This window comes from Haliotis rufescens, unplaced genomic scaffold (genome assembly GCF_023055435.1).
Source record: "Haliotis rufescens isolate VD_foot unplaced genomic scaffold, xgHalRufe1.0.p SCAF_11, whole genome shotgun sequence".
Classification (NCBI taxonomy): domain Eukaryota; kingdom Metazoa; phylum Mollusca; class Gastropoda; order Lepetellida; family Haliotidae; genus Haliotis; species Haliotis rufescens.
The window spans coordinates 37,529,614-37,545,803 of record NW_025963791.1 but is presented as its reverse complement, the minus strand read 5'-3'; the positions used below and the strand labels follow the sequence as shown (position 1 = coordinate 37,545,803).

Sequence of the window (16,190 nt, the reverse complement as noted above, 5' to 3'; positions counted from 1 at the left end):
CCACGCAATTGGGACACGATGACATGCATCAACCAAGTCAGCGAGCCTGACCTACCGATCCCATTAGTCGCCTCTTACGACAATCATAGTCGCCTTTTACAGCAAGCATGGGCAGCTGAGGACCTATTTTACCCCGGATCTTCGTACAAGCTATGTACATAACAGTTCTAAATTGGATGCCAAGACAAAATAAGTGGTATGCCGGAGACCTAGAGAGGGGAGTTCGCACTTCAATATATTTGTAGTCCAATGTCATCATCTCATACCAGATATCGGAAATATGCTCAGAATGTGTCAGGTACACATTCTTTGAATATATAAACCTATTTTCTCATTTAGTATTTCTAAATAATCCCATACGAATGTACATACCAGTAACTTCGATATCTACAAGGACATATATTTATAATTACACGTTATTGCATCAGCACACTGGTGAGACGATCATTCAACGTCTAGTCGGAATGTTTTTATCAAAGTTAACTGCAATATAACGCCTATCGGAGAATAAAGCCTTTAATCAACGTCAAGATAACATCACACGATAGACTCGGCTAGTGTAATTCCCCTTGAACCGTCTGTTCAAAGTGTCCCTACTGTTTATTAATGTTCAGTGAAGAACGTAATAACACACGCTATCACTGATAGGGGGATTAATGAGCATCAATGTCGCCTGACACACGTTCTAGGTGTTATCGGACATGTATAAAAGTACTACCACTTCTCCCGGGGACGGAATTCGAAAGAAAATCACTCCTAACTTTTCAATATACGGTTGAAGCGCTAACGCCAAGCAGTTATCGCGTAATCCAGATTATTGAGGGCCAAAGTTATCATAAAAGACTCTTGGCATCGTTGGGTTCATTTCCCACCATCCAGCATGCAGACTGTTACTCTGGTCCTGTTATGCGCTCTATGTTACGTCAGTGCAGGTACGTGTTCATACAGCTTCATTTTTAATTGTGTGAAGTTAAACATAGGAGTGGCTCTAGAACTGTTCTTTTCACATTCTCAATTACTGGTTCTATGGAGGCACATACCGTATATAATGTAAATACCTAACCAGCAAGTCGTTTCTTCACCACTAGCTTGTGAACAAAATTCAGTGAAGAAATATTCAATATTTTGACCAGGGAACGAACTCTTCAACAACGAGGGGTAAAGAGACAGCCTTGTGCTTGTCCTCTTTCCAAGAACATCGTATCAATTACCAATTCCGAGATATTTCAGCAAGATGTATTACTCGTGGGGTGGCATCAACTCTTTCTCATCCACCTACTCTGAATGATTGGACTTTTTTATGGGTAGCTTCTTACAAATGTTTTTTTGGTTTTTTTTACTTGTTTGTTTGTTGTCTGTTGTTTAACGCCGCACTCGACGGTCTGTAAATAATTAAGTATGTACCAGATTATCCAGTGACTGACATCATGAGCATTGATCTACGCAATTAGGATACGATGACATGCATCAACCAAGTCAGCGAGCCTGACCATCCGGCCCCGTAAGTCGCCTCTTACGTGAAGCAGAGCGGTGGGGAAGACCACGGGTATAAAGCGTTCATTCGTCAAGCCATGGATTCGATTCTCGATGTTGGCAAATTGTAAGAAACCAAGTTATATAGTCCTTCGCCAAGATGTAGGTTGATTATTATTAAAGGCGGCATCAAACCGTACTCACTACCCGACTCTCATAAACGATTCCTGTAGTGTACGAAAGGACCTGAAACCGTTTTTCTGTCTGTCTATCTCCATTGATTTCTTTCGTTTAGCAAGACACGCGTTACCTTTCCCCCCGGGCTTGTTTCGCCGCCTACATTCGATTGAGGACTACCCCCGTGTGGCAGAGTATCCCCCAGTTCGGAGGAGGTTTGCGGCCTGGCTGGAGCAGTGGCGTTCAAGAAATGAAGAGTGCGGCCGCCAAGCTATTAAACCCTACATGCCTCTCTTCAGGGTCGTTGGTGGCCTTGACGCCAGGCCAGGCAGTTGGCCGTGGATGGTACGTAGCACCGGAGTGAGTGCAGGCGTGAATGGAATTTCAACATTTGCCCCGACTTATGCCCTAGGAACCGCATACGCCATCACACGTTTTATCATATAATATATCTTGGTGTCGATTCGATAAATATGCAAATGAGGTGCACTAGCAGGAACTACTTTTTATAAGGCCCATGCGTCGATGCAATGTCTACTTGCTCAATAAACTGTTGCCTAACGCTCCAATACGTTTCGGTCTCGTATCTCGATGTGTGGATCTTACTGTACATAAACATGACTTCAAATCATCTGGCACTATATGATTAATTGGGCGGTTCACTCTGGCACTGTATCCATACGCGAATGTTAAAATCACATCCTGGGTGAAATGACGTCTTAAACAGAGATTATTTTAAGAATGACATCATGTGACAAAGATATTATTACCCTCGTGCTTCAGGGCCGTATATATCATATAGCAGGAGCAGCAAATATGCATAATGCTCGCCAAAGGCAGGGTCCCACGATCGTGGGTTCAAATCCATCATTATGATCGTTGATGTGTCAATACCTTACCCATGGGCGTGGGGTTCATCAAAGCGGTAAAAATGTTTGACCAGCATCACTTTGAGATTTCATCACACATGCCGTGATCAAACTGAAGTACTGTTCACTCACTCACTCACTATTACAGATATCCCTAAGGCAAGAAACGATTGGCCAGACCTGGTGTGGCGCCACCCTGATTGACAGGCAGTGGGTGGTCACAGCTGCACATTGTTTTAATGGGTAAGTGCACTATTCCTTGTGTATGATGAGTCTACATTTCTACGTGACCCATGAACATCCGGGTTAGAATAGGTCTTGAGCAACCTATGCTTGTCGTGAGAGGCGACTAACGGGAACGGGTGGTCAGGCTTGCTGACTTGATGGATGCATGTGAGTGTATCCCAATTGCGTGGATTCGATGCGCATAATGTTAATCAATCGATTGCCTGGTCCAGACTCGATTATTTAGAGATACAGTCATATAGCTGAAATATTGCTGTGCGGCGTTAAACATCAAGAAATCAAACAAATACATTCATAAGTAAACGAAAAGAGTGTTATGCTATTTGTGTAAAGTGCCTTTGAATAAAATGAAACGAACACGAAATGCTTATCCGATGGTGATTTATTTGATACGGGTATCCTCCTTGTGTTTTGGAACTTAGATTTGCAGCGTTTCGGCGAAGCGACTGTTTTAAGCCAAGTAGCGTGTGTTAGTTTTTGCTCGGATCTAACTTTCAAGTGTCGACTTTTTTTGACAGGCATTATATTTCAAGGTTGTAATACAAGTTTCGGTTTTGGTTTATTATTGTATCGTCATTTTAATGACATATTCTGTTACGTACAAGGAGAGACAACACTAATTTGGTGGTGGAGCTTTTTGATGCACTAATGTACTGAAAAGAATTACCCTCCCCAGACGCTTGTCATATTTTTGGACGACCCTCCCCATGTCCTTGTACATTCTATTCAAGACCCTTCCTGAAAAGACAAAATGCAAAGACTATATATTTCATAATATAATGTCCATTTTATCATTACCGTCACTTCTCCATGAAGATCCGGGGTAGAATAGGTCTTCAGCTATGGTCATGCTTGCCGTAAAAGGTGACAATGCTTGTTGTAAGAGGCGACCAACGGGATCTGGTGGTCAGGCTCGCTGACTCTGGTTGATGCACGTCATCATATCCCAATTGCATGGATCGATGCTCATGGTGTCAATCACTGGATTGTCTGGTCCAGACGACATTATTTACAGACCGCCGTCATATAGCTGTAATATTGCTGAGTGCGGCATTAAACAATAAACAAACAAACAAACAAACACATATAACAGACTGATATTGTCACAACCCTTCTTGCAGTTAATACTATAAAGTATATTTGTATTTTAAATAACAAACAAAACATTACTGATCTTTGGTGATCCACGTGTGATTCCCTTGAATTATTTCAAGTGTGGCTGCCATGATAACCATGTTGAAAGTGCAATTTTGTCCGTCTATTCGGGGATTAGTGTATTATCAATTGGTAGTTTAACATGCGGCGATTGTATCTGTTGTGTAATATGTTCTGTATATTTTGATGTGGCGCCCTTATGAAGTGTTTTCATCTTAATATTTTAAATTATTAAGGGGGCACGGGTGGCCCAGTCGTCTAAGCCGCCGCGAAGTGCGTCCCTTGGGCACGCCAGAAACCTATGATTTTGGGTTCGAATGCATACTTGCTCGTGGTGTTCACAAAAGTGGTTAAAACGCTCACATTTAGCTGGCAAGCCGTGATATACGAGGGGCTTTCAATAAGTTTTGCAACTTCAATAAAAGACCAAGTCGCAGAATATCTTTTGCATTTTTCAATATAATCTCCATTCACGTCAATACACTTATTCCATTTGTCCTTCTAGCTTTTAATACCACTTTATTAGAAATCCGCAGATTGGCCCTCTAACCACGCCTCTGTGGCAGCCTTTATGTCCTCGTCATCCTTGAAGCGTCTTCCACGTAGGGCAGATTTCATTTGCCGGAACAGGAAATAGTAACTGGGGGCTAAGTCTTGGCTGTAGGGTGGGTGATTTAACTGTTCGAATCCACATTGACATATGGCGGCCTGTGCAATTCTCGACTTGTGAACCGGAGCATATAAGGAACTTTATTACAGCGCGTTGTTCATGTTTGAGAGAATCCATGATTGTGACCACCCTCAGGTGAATGAAGACATCACATCTAACTTACTGTTGTGTCTGGAATTTGTTATGACACGTGTCAACCTGGTGTTATGACTAGTGTCAGCCCTGCCACAAGTTGACATTGTTTGTGTAAACATTAATGGCCAAGTTGCAAAACTTATTGAACGCCACTCACTCACTCACTCTCTTCCGATGGTAGATGACCAGCTGCTGGAAACACGATTACGTTCATTAACCGGAACACAAGACGTGTGTTGTCCCAAGTAGGGAATGGGTACCCGATATGTGATGTGGACGTAAAAACACTCTAGCGCCTGGAACTCTAACTGGAATGTATAAGGTTCCACCGGTCGGGGAACAAATATACCGCATTTGAGCAGATACCAATACTGTATAGGTGCGGTATATAAATGTATAATGTTATATAGCAGTGTATCATATTGTTCAACAATGATAGTAACCGTGTTACATTGTTTCTGTTGAGATCCGGTAGAGGCTCATTGCATTGTGTTTGGACACTGACCAGTCGTAAGGAAGTTACTATATTTAGATGCTAGTGTCGTGTGTAAACTTCGCGGACGGTGATGGTATGTTACCGACATTTCAGTAATGTCCTATGTTGTAAGAGCTATGTGGGACTTTCCAGTGGCTTGTAAGGCTGTATATATATATATATATATGGGACAAGAGCGTGTTTAAGGTTCTCGTACACATTTTCATGACATCGGAACCAGCTTTCATGGGAGGATTGCTCATCATCCCTGTTACCCTCTATCTATCTCGGAAGCTTGACCACACTCGCCGCTGGGTGAATGTAGTCACTGACTTTTGCTATCACCACTATATTTTTGTATTTGATACTGACACTGTCATCATATCATTATACTGTAATTGAACATTGTACTATCACTCTATGTACTGCCATTGTAATTGCTGCGCTGTAATTTGTGTTGATTTGTAAAGCTACTTAATTTTGTAATACAAGTGTTAATTGTATGCCATCTGTTGGTTGGTTGTTGGTTTCACACAAGATGCTTTTACGATTTCTTGGTTAACATATTGTTTCACTTTGGGAATCGACACGTAAAAATAATGTACATAAATGCATGTGTACAGGCCGTTCTACGACCCCGAGTCGTGGACCGTGCAACTAGGGCGGCACAACACTACCCCAGGGATTGAGGAGAGTACGGGACAAGAGAGACGGATCGGGAGACTTTACAAGCATCCAGGATTCGACGAAGGGTTCGACTTCAACAACGACATTGCCCTCATTAAACTGGACGAACCTGTGGACCTCACTGAGGTCATTTCTCCCCTTTGTCTGCCAGATGCCACCGTGGAGGTCAAGACTGGAAAGGAGTGTCTTGTTGCGGGATGGGGACTCACGGGCAAAGCAGGTAGTTCTACACGAAGCGGTGATGTTATAAAAAAAAATTAAAAAGTACTCACGGAAATGAAAAAAGACCTGTTTTTTCTCAATTTAAAAATCGACACAAAGTGTTACGTAGCTGTAAATACGAAATAACAAAACAACTCGAAAAGTACTAGTCTGGATTTGCTAGTTTGATCTCAGTGAACAATACACAATGTACTTTACAGGAGGTAATTTGTCAGCACTTTCAACATTCAAAAATAAAACTAAGTCCAAATTGACATAGCAGAAACAGACTATAGGCATTATGCACCTGTTCTCACCTGTCGTCAAGGTGGCATAGGTCACCTTGATCTACTTACACCTGGTTATGCCCTGTTTCACAATAGTCTGTTTTATTCACATTTTTACACACTTTTACGTGTAAAAAGGCATAAAAACATTTGATACGCTGTATTTGTGCCACGGCCCAATTAGTACTAATTTAGTTGTTTGAATATTTACATATTTTGTATATTAACTGCATTTATTTAAGATAATTTCCGTGAGTACTTTTTTTTTTTTTTTTAGAAGTGCCAGTTGTTGTGGTAGAATTAGTAAGTGTTATAGTCATACTGGTTGTAATGATAGTAGTAGATGTGACTAGGGTAGTTGTTATGGTGGTAGTAGGTGTGGTGAGAGCAGTTGTTGTTGTGGTAGTAGTAGTTGTGGTGAGGGTAGTTGTTGTTATGGTAGTAGTAGTTGCGGTGAGGGTAGTTGTTGTAATGGTAGTAGTAGTTGCAGGGAGGGTAGTTGTAATGGTAGTAGTAGTTGTGACGAGGGTAGTTGTTATGGTAGCAGTAGTTGTGACGAGGGTAGTTGTTGTTATGGTAGTAGTAGTTGTGACGAGGGTAGATGTTATGGTAGTAGTAGTTGTGACGAGGGTAGTTGTTATGGAAGTAGTAGGTGTGGTGAGGGTAGTTGTTGTTATGGTAGTAGTAGTTGTCATGAGAGTAGTTGTTGGAATGGTAGTAGTAGTTGTGACGAGGGTAGTTGTTGGAATGGTAGCAGTAGTTGTGACGAGGGTAGTTCTAATGGTAGCAGAAGTTGTGACGAGGGTAGTTGTAATGGAAGTAGTAGTTGTGACGAGGGTAGATGTTATGGTAGTAGTAGTTGTGACGAGGGTAGACGGTATGGTAGTAGTAGTTGTGACGAGGGTTGTTGTTATGGTAGTAGTAGGTGTGGTGAGGGTAGTTGTTGTAATGGTAGTAGTAGTTGTGGTGAGGGTAGTTGTAAAGATAGCAGTAATTGTGACGAGGGTAGTTGTTATGGTAGCAGTAGTTGTGACGAGGGTAGTTGTTGTTATGGTAGTAGCAGTTGTGACGAGGGTAGATGTTATGGTAGTAGTAGTTGTGACGAGGGTAGTTGTTATAGTAGTAGTAGGTGTGGTGAGGGTAGTTGTTGTTATGGTAGTAGAAGTAGTTGTCATGAGGGTAGTTGTTGGAATGGTAGTAGTAGTTGTGACGAGGGTAGATGTTATGGTAGTAGTAGTTGTGACGAGGGTAGATGGTATGGTAGTAGTAGTTGTGACGAGGGTAGATGGTATGGTAGTAGTAGTTGTGACGAGGGTAGTTGTTATGGTAGTAGTAGGTGTGGTGAGGGTAGTTGTTGTAATGGTAGTAGTAGTTGTGGTGAGGGTAGTTGTTGGAATGGTAGTAGTAGTTGTGACGAGGGTAGTTGTTGGAATGGTAGTAGTAGTTGTGACGAGGGTAGTCGTTATGGTAGTAGTAGTTGTGACGAGGGTAGTTGTTGTTATGGTAGTAGTAGTTGTGACGAGGGTTGTTGTAATGGTAGCAGTATTTGTGACGAGGTTTGGTGTTGTAATGGTAGTAGTAGTGGTGGCGAGGGTAGTTGTAATGTTAGCAGTAGTTGTGATGAGGGTAGTTGTAATGGTAGTAGTAGTTGTGACGAGGGTAGTTGTTGTTATGGTAGTAGTAGTTGTGGCGAGGGTAGTTGTTATAGTAGCAGTAGTTGTGACGAGGGTAGTTGTCATGGTAGCAGTAGTTGTGACGAGAGTAGTTGTTATTGTAGCAGTAGTTGTGATGAGGGTAGTTGTTGTAATGGTAGTAGTAGTTGTGACGAGGGTAGTTGTTGTTATGGTAGTAGTAGTTGTTGTAATGGTAGTAGTGGTTGTGACGAGGGTAGTTGTTGTAATGGTAGCAGTGGTGAGGGTAGTTGTTGTAATGGTAGTAGTAGTTGTGAGGATAGTTGTTTTTAAGGTAGTAGTTGTGACGAGGGTAGTTGTTGTAATGGTGGTAGTAGTAGTTGTGATAATAGTTGTTGTAACGGTGGTAGTAGTTGTTCTGATGATAGTTTTCGTTTGTTTAATGGTAGTAGTAGTTGTAGTTGTGATGATAGTCGTTTGTTTAACGGTAGTAGTAGTTGTTGTTGTTGTTGTTGTTGTTGTTGTTGTTGTTGTTACGGTAGTTGTATTTGGGATCGTGACGGTATTTGTAATAGTATTAGTTGTAATTATGGAAGTAGTTGCAATAGCCGTTGTCACGGTAGCAATCGTTTCTAGGGCGGCAGCAGGAGTTTAGATGGCAGTGGGGCGTTCAGTTGTTGTAGTTTGGGGAATAATTTGATCCGTTGCATTGATTTAAGTGTATTTCAATCCAAACCTTGTAAACACATCAGTCAGATACCAACCAAATAAATATATGAAGTGTCGACAACTGTGTATTTGTTTTGGGGGGCATTTCCAAATTTGTCACATCAGTGACAGATATGATGTTCAATGCAATTCCATATTTTGACTTGTACCATATGTTCCCGTGAACAATTGCCTTGCCTTTGCATGCGTTTGTGACGGGTGCCACCGATGGGGCAGGATACGCTCACCTTTTCGCGAACACCTGGTATCATCACTTCTTGATAGTGATTCTAAACATGTGCTCATGAAATAGTCGTAATCGTTCTATGGACTCTGCTTTATTGTATATGGAAAGGGTTTTGTCGCTTTATGTATTTGTCATGATGTTTGTTTGTTTTGTCGCTTTATGTATCTGTGTGTCTCTGTCTAGGTCCCCCCGGTAGTAACATACCGCACGTCCTGCGACAAGGTATGGTGCCACTCATCTCCGCACCGGACTGCCGGACGTTTCCTGGATTCGGCTCCATCACTCCTAATATGATGTGCGCAGGCTACACTGAAGGAGGTGTTGACACATGCTTTGTGAGTCTATTTCTTATACACAATAAAGAGAGGTTATCCCTAAACACACAAGCGTGATAACCTCTTTATCATATAACGTCATTCTTCAATTCTGTGTTCGACAATCTCTTCCAATCTCTCACAAACATTACCTAAACATTGCAAGGTTTACTGGAATGTGCGCATTAATATATATTACGTCAGAAGGTTAGTGATGGGTCAGTCGGACAGTGACAGTAGCCAATATAGTTCCAACTGAAACCTGTTTCTTATTCAGTGGCGTAACTACATATATGCAAAACAACAATTGCCTACACAAATTGTTTCTCCTTGCCTTTCGCGGCAATCCATCTGTCTGTCTGACAGAATAACTGCCCTTTGACAAAGGGAAGCTACTCTAACACTAGTCTACGAAACGTAACGGCCACAGTCAGACGTTGTTGACAGTCGGCCTGGCTTGTCATAACGTTACGAATTGCAGTCAGATGTACACATGGTGACAACAAAACAAGGTGACACTTCGGGCATATTTCGGCAAAATCCAAACCGCAGAGGTCTGCAAGCACAGATATGGCAACTGATCCCGTTTGGCTAGTGTCCTTGCGAAATTGTTTCGCAATTTATATCTCCAAAGTTGCCCAAACTTGTCAAATGCCTTAGCTACGTCACAGTTAGGCACTGATTTACAGTATATTAGACTATTCTTTTGATAATGATAGCAATTATCCCAGAAGTTTCTCCAGATTCCCGATGGTTAATTCTTACTCGCGGAATGACCAGGTCGACGCCATGCTCTTTATAAGCACTGAAAGTAGTCCCATCATTATATCATTTTCATCCGTTGGCTTTATCCTGCCGAGAAACCTAACCATAAAATGATAAAACATTTTACTGTATTCATATTTTATATGCGACTCAGCCTTTATGGATATTATTTAAATGACCAGGAAACACCAAATGATTAGATACTTATATGCAGATACATGACTCGTAGGAAAAACGCCAATCTCGATTATCCGCCGAAACAGAGTAGTATTTTTGTAATATCAAGAAGGCGTGTGAGTGTAAGAACGTGTGAATGTAGGAGTGAGTGAGTAGTGTTTTACGCCGCTTTTAGCAATACCCCAGCAATATTACGGCAGGGGATACCAGTAATGGGCTTCACACACTGTACCTATGTCGGGAATCGAACCCGGGTCTTCGGCGTGACGAGCGAACGCTTTAACCACTAGACTACCCCACTGCCCACTGTGAATGTGGAAAGTTTGAAATTGATTTACGAAATATCGCGCTGATTAATCAAATAAAATGGCTGCATCTGTGCTACTAAAGTGAAAACAAGCCATTCCGGCGATAAGGAGCATAACTCACAGTTATGACAATACTCGTGAAGGTCCGGGGTAGAATAGGTCTTCAGCAATCCATGCTTCCCGTAAAAGGCGATTATGCTTGTTGTAAGAGGCGACTAACGGGATCGGGTGGTCAGGCTCGCTGATTTGGTTAATGCAAGTCATCGTATCCCAAATGCTTGGATCGATGCTCATGATGTCAATCATTGGTTGTCTTGTCCAGACTCGATTATATACAGACCGCCGTCATACAACAAACAAACAAAGTAATGACAAATTGGCAAAGCGCGCTTTTCAATAAATATCCACTGAAACTAACAAAGCGCCGGTTGCTATGGTAACGTAAGCGTAATCGTAATCGGATGGTAGCACCGGTAGGTCTGAATTGTTTTCTTCTTTACATAGTTTCATCTTCCCTAGGCAAGGGGATTAACTGACGATAGAAGTCCAGTTTTCACCCTTGCCGAACTGGGCCGTAATTTCTTGGCTCGGTCGTAGCGCCACCGGGGTCTTTACTAGTTATGTCCCTTCGATGTCCATTCTATTAATCAATCAGATTCCACCTTTCACATCACTTGTATTTGCTTCAAACACAATGGCGGCGCCCTGTTAAGACGATCTGATCGATAATCAAAATATTTATTGCAATATAATGGGTCTTACTTCACGTAAGTACATCAAATTTCTTGAGGACGTTCATTAAAAACATTGAAAAAAATGGAACATATCTGTCGACACCCAGTTGACGGTACACATGCTTCGCAAATCCTGCAATCGACCGAAATCTGCACGATGGTCGCCATGTTATTTACGAACTGGGTGTCGATTTCATTACGCGATTTTGATTGGACGATGCAAGACTCGTTAGGTAAACCAAAATAAAACCCAGAAATTACAGCCTAGTTCAGCAAGGGTGGAAACTGGACTTCTGCAGTCAGTTAACTATGTTGCCTCGGGCATATGTCAATCCGGTGAAGACTCATTAGTTTGCAGATTAGTGATTACTGTAGAGAAGTCTACATACATTTTTTTTAAATACTCTGTTCCTATGATGTGTAAATCCGACAATGGTAAATACAGATAAGGGACGTGAAGTATGCTAAGTGGCTTCTAGAAATATCTGTTCAATGTCAACATTGTTACGAATGTTATCAGACATGTTCATATGCCTCGGAAGTATACTGCGCAGATGCAATTCTAACTTGTCGTTGTGACCAGCGAATTTGTCGTCATGTGACATGAACAGGTACATAAATATGTAAGGATAAGATATATGGATGAACAACTTCTTGATTAAAATTAGGAGTGACGTTTCGGTGTAGGTTCTAACACCGTTATCAAGAAAGAGATGTGCAGAGTATGGTTGACAAGCATATCTACTCAACTGTATAGACACTGCCTCACATCAGAATATATGCTTGTCAACCATACTTTCTCACTTACTCACTCCAAAAGTTTTTATCTTTCAGTAAATAATGCAGATGTGATGGGTCATGTGACCATTATATAGAGTACGACACTGTCTGCAGTAACGAGGTATTACTGTACTCCTTTTCTCATGCTTGTGCTTGCAGGGAGACAGCGGCGGCCCCCTTCAGTGCCAAGTGGGGCATAACTGGTACCTGGCAGGTAAACAGTGGAGACGTGATGAGAAATATTATTTTTTGTTAATATAAGATAGCCACGCGTTAAATCGCAACGAACAATGAAGAACGTGGTTTATTTTACGATAAAACATTGTTCTATCATGACGTCATTTCTGGAGATTCGAACATGCGATCGCAACTTGATGACGACTTAAATTGGACAAGGTTATTTTTGAGAGGGAAGTGTCCGGTGAGTATTTACTCGTAGAAGTAGCTGGGCTAAGCAGACATACGCTATGGTCGAACGATCGCATCCAAAAGTGGGCGAGATACGACAATCGGTAATGGGAGAAAAGGTGCAGATAATCGACTTGAAAATTGTGAGAACACAAAACCTAACCTCCCTGTACATAAAAAGGACTTGTCCGACATTGCCTAGGTCGGATTGTATTCAGAGAGTCATCATTATTTACATACATGTAAATGTTTTAAAGTTTGTACATTTTATTGACATCCTTGAGAAGGCTGTACAAAATATTGAAATTTCATATAAGAAATAAACGACTCGTGGTCGTTGTTTATCGTATCATAAAACACTGCAGTGTTTTATTGCACGATAAACAACGACCACGAGTCGTTTATTTCCTAAATCTACAGTAGAACAATAATTATGGCTGACCAGGTAAACAAGAACCACACATCACACATCGAACCTGGGACATCAGTGTGGATTGTGGTGATGAGGTGAAGTGGGGTTTAGCGTCTCATTTAAGACGGTTGCACTTTGAAACGATGTGTGTTTGTAGCTGCTTGTACTAGCCCGGTCATATTGTGTTAGCCCACTGAGATACCATGCAGCAGTTTAACATGGATACCCCACTCAGACACAGTATGCTGACCCCGACCCGACCAGTTCTTATTTTAGCCCCTTAATTCCGAGCGCCAGGCATGGGAACAACAAGTACAATCTTTTAACGTCTTTTGGTATGACGCGACCGCGAATAGTACCCCAGGCCTTACGCTCTCCGGGCGGACGCTCTACCAACAGATCTTGTGGATAGTGAGCGAGTAGGGTTTCACGCCTCAGTTTGTAATATTCCATCAAGATGACGACGCAGACTCCACGAAATGGCGTCACACATTGCCTCAATGTGAACATCAATTCCGAGGCTTCAAATTAAGGAGCGAATTTTAAACACGGTGTCAGTCCGCCCCTTACGAAGTTACACTATTTCATTACATTTATATAACGTCCTGCGCCGCACACGGTTATAGCTTCTCTCACCATACATTCATCTTTCTCCGTCCACAGGTGTGACTAGTCATGGTTTTAATGGAACCTGTGCTGAGCCAGAGAAGCCCGGTATCTACACCAACCTCCTGAGATACACAGACTGGATACACTGGCACGTGTACCTGGACCCCTACTTCTAGCCGACACCTCAGCCCCTACTTCTAGCTGACACCCAGAGCCCTACTTCTTGACGACACCTTGACCCCTACCTCTAGCCGACACATGGAGCCCTACTTCTAGCCGACACCCAGAGCCCTACTTCTTGACGACACCTGGACCCCTACTTCTAGCCGACACCCGGATCCCTACTTCTTGACGACACCTCAGCCCCTACTTCTAGCTGACACCCAGAGCCCTACTTCTTGACGACACCTGGACCCCTACTTCTAGCCGACACATGGATCCCTACTTCTAGCCGACACCCAGAGCCCTACTTCTTGACGACACCTGGACCCCTACTTCTAGCCGACACCCGGATCCCTACTTCTAGCCGACACCTCAGCCCCTACTTCTAGCTGACACCCAGAACCCTACTTCTTGACGACACCTGGACCCCTACCTCTAGCCGACACATGGAGCCCTACTTCTAGCCGACATCCAGAGCCCTACTTCTTGACGACACCTGGACCCCTACTTCTCGCCGACACCCGGATCCCTACTTCTTGACGACACCTCAGCCCCTACTTCTAGCTGACACCCAGAGCCCTACTTCTTGACGACACCTGGACCCCTTCTTCTAGCCGACACATGGAGCCCTACTTCCAGCCGACACCCAGAGCCCTACTTCTTGACGACACCTGGACCCCTACCTCTAGCCGACACATGGAGCCCTTCTTCTAGCCGACACCACAGCCCCTACATCTAGCCGACACCTGGACCCCTACTTCTAGCCGACACCCGGATCCCTACTTCTTGACGACACCTCAGCCCCTACTTCTAGCTGACACCCAGAGCCCTACTTCCAGCCGACACCTGGACCCCTACTTCTAGCCGACACCTGGAGCCCTACTTCCAGCCGACACCTGGAGCCCTACTTCTAGCCGACACCTTGACCCCTTCTTCTAGCCGACACCTGGAGCCCTACTTCCAGCCGACACCTGAAGCCCTACTTCTAGCCGACACCTTGACCCCTACTTCTAGCCGACACCACAGCCCCTACATCTAGCTGACACCCAGAGCCCTACTTCTTGACGACACCTTGACCCCTACTTCCAGCCGACACCTGGAGCCCTACTTCTAGCCGACACCTTGACCCCTACTTCTAGCCGACACCTCAGCCCCTACATCTAGCTGACACCCAGAGCCCTACTTCTTGACGACACCTGGATCCCTACTTCTTGACGACACCTCAGCCCCTACTTCTAGCTGACACCCAGAACCCTACTTCTTGACGACACCTGGACCCCTTCTTCTAGCCGACACGTGAAGCCCTACTTCTAGCCGACACCTGGAGCCATTCTTCTAGCCGACATCTGGAGCCCTTCCTCTAGCCGACACCTGGAGCCCTACTTCTAGCTGACACCGGATCCCTACTTCTAGCCGACACCACAGCCCCTACTTGTAGCCGACACCCGGATCCCTACTTCTAGCCGACACCCGGAGCCCTACTTCTAGCCGACACCACAGCCCCTACTTCTAACCAACACCTGGACCTCTACTTCTAGCCGACACCCGGACCCCTACTTCTAGCCGACACCCGGATCCCTACTTCTAGCCGACACCCGGACCCCTACTTCTAGCCGACAACTAGAGGCTCTGCTTCTAGCCGACACCCGGATCTCTACTTCTAGCCGACACCTGGACCCCTACTTCTAGACGACACATGGACCCCTACTTCTAGCCGACACATGGACCCCTACTTCTAGACGACACCTGGATCTCTACTTCTAGCCGACACCTGGACCCTAAAACAAGTCGACACATGTACCTTCACAACTAGATTACGGACTGCTGACACACTGCAAGACACCATACCCCACACAGCCAGATTAGTGACGGTTGACACACTACCGTGTGATACTGATAGAGGTGTCTGCACCCACACACAATATGAAAATGTCAGTCTGAATGGCCACATGACGTCTTAGTGCCCCCGACTACATATATCAAAGGCATGGCAATGATCAACATGGCAGACAAATATATATCTTAACAAATATATAACTATATCAACATTTTATCAGAGTTTACACCAGAACAAGGATAGCTACACAGCGTGTCAGTCTCAAAACATCAAAACGGTGGTTATTATTGCAACTGAATACTCTATGGTTCAAAATACTATGTTTACTGTGATTTAACAAATAGTCTCATAGCCCCCTGTTTCAATAAACAACAGTTTGTTAATACCTCTCTGTTCACTTTCTCTCTGCAAGGATCTACCTTATGGCATAATGTTTTTTGATAATATCTGTATACTCTACTTCAAAGACTCCACCCGTGAAGATCCGGGGTAGAATAGGTCTTCAGCAACCCATGCTTGCCGTAAGAGGCGATTATGCTTGTCGTAAGAGGCGACTGACGGGATCGGGTGGTCAGGCCCGCTGACTTGGTTGATGCATGACATCGATCCCAATTGCGTGGATCGATGCTCATGATATCAATCACTGGATTGTCTGGTCCAGACTCGATTATTTACAGACCGCGGTCATATAGCTGGAATATTGTTGAGTGCGGCGTTAGACAA

At 43.7% G+C, this 16,190-nt stretch overlaps 1 protein-coding gene across 1 annotated transcript; it reads left to right on the top strand.

Annotated features, from left to right (window-relative positions):
• The first annotated feature begins 708 nt into the window (after window positions 1-708).
• On the top strand, window positions 709-15,846 carry LOC124122145 (chymotrypsinogen 2-like). Its single transcript, XM_046485265.2, has 7 exons — window positions 709-932; window positions 1,769-1,995; window positions 2,668-2,762; window positions 5,824-6,107; window positions 9,145-9,296; window positions 12,199-12,253; window positions 13,523-15,846. Exons 1-7 carry the CDS (start codon window positions 881-883, stop codon window positions 13,642-13,644), a joined length of 987 nt encoding a protein of 328 aa, XP_046341221.1. The 5' UTR covers window positions 709-880; the 3' UTR covers window positions 13,645-15,846.
• The last annotated feature ends 344 nt before the right edge of the window (window positions 15,847-16,190 follow it).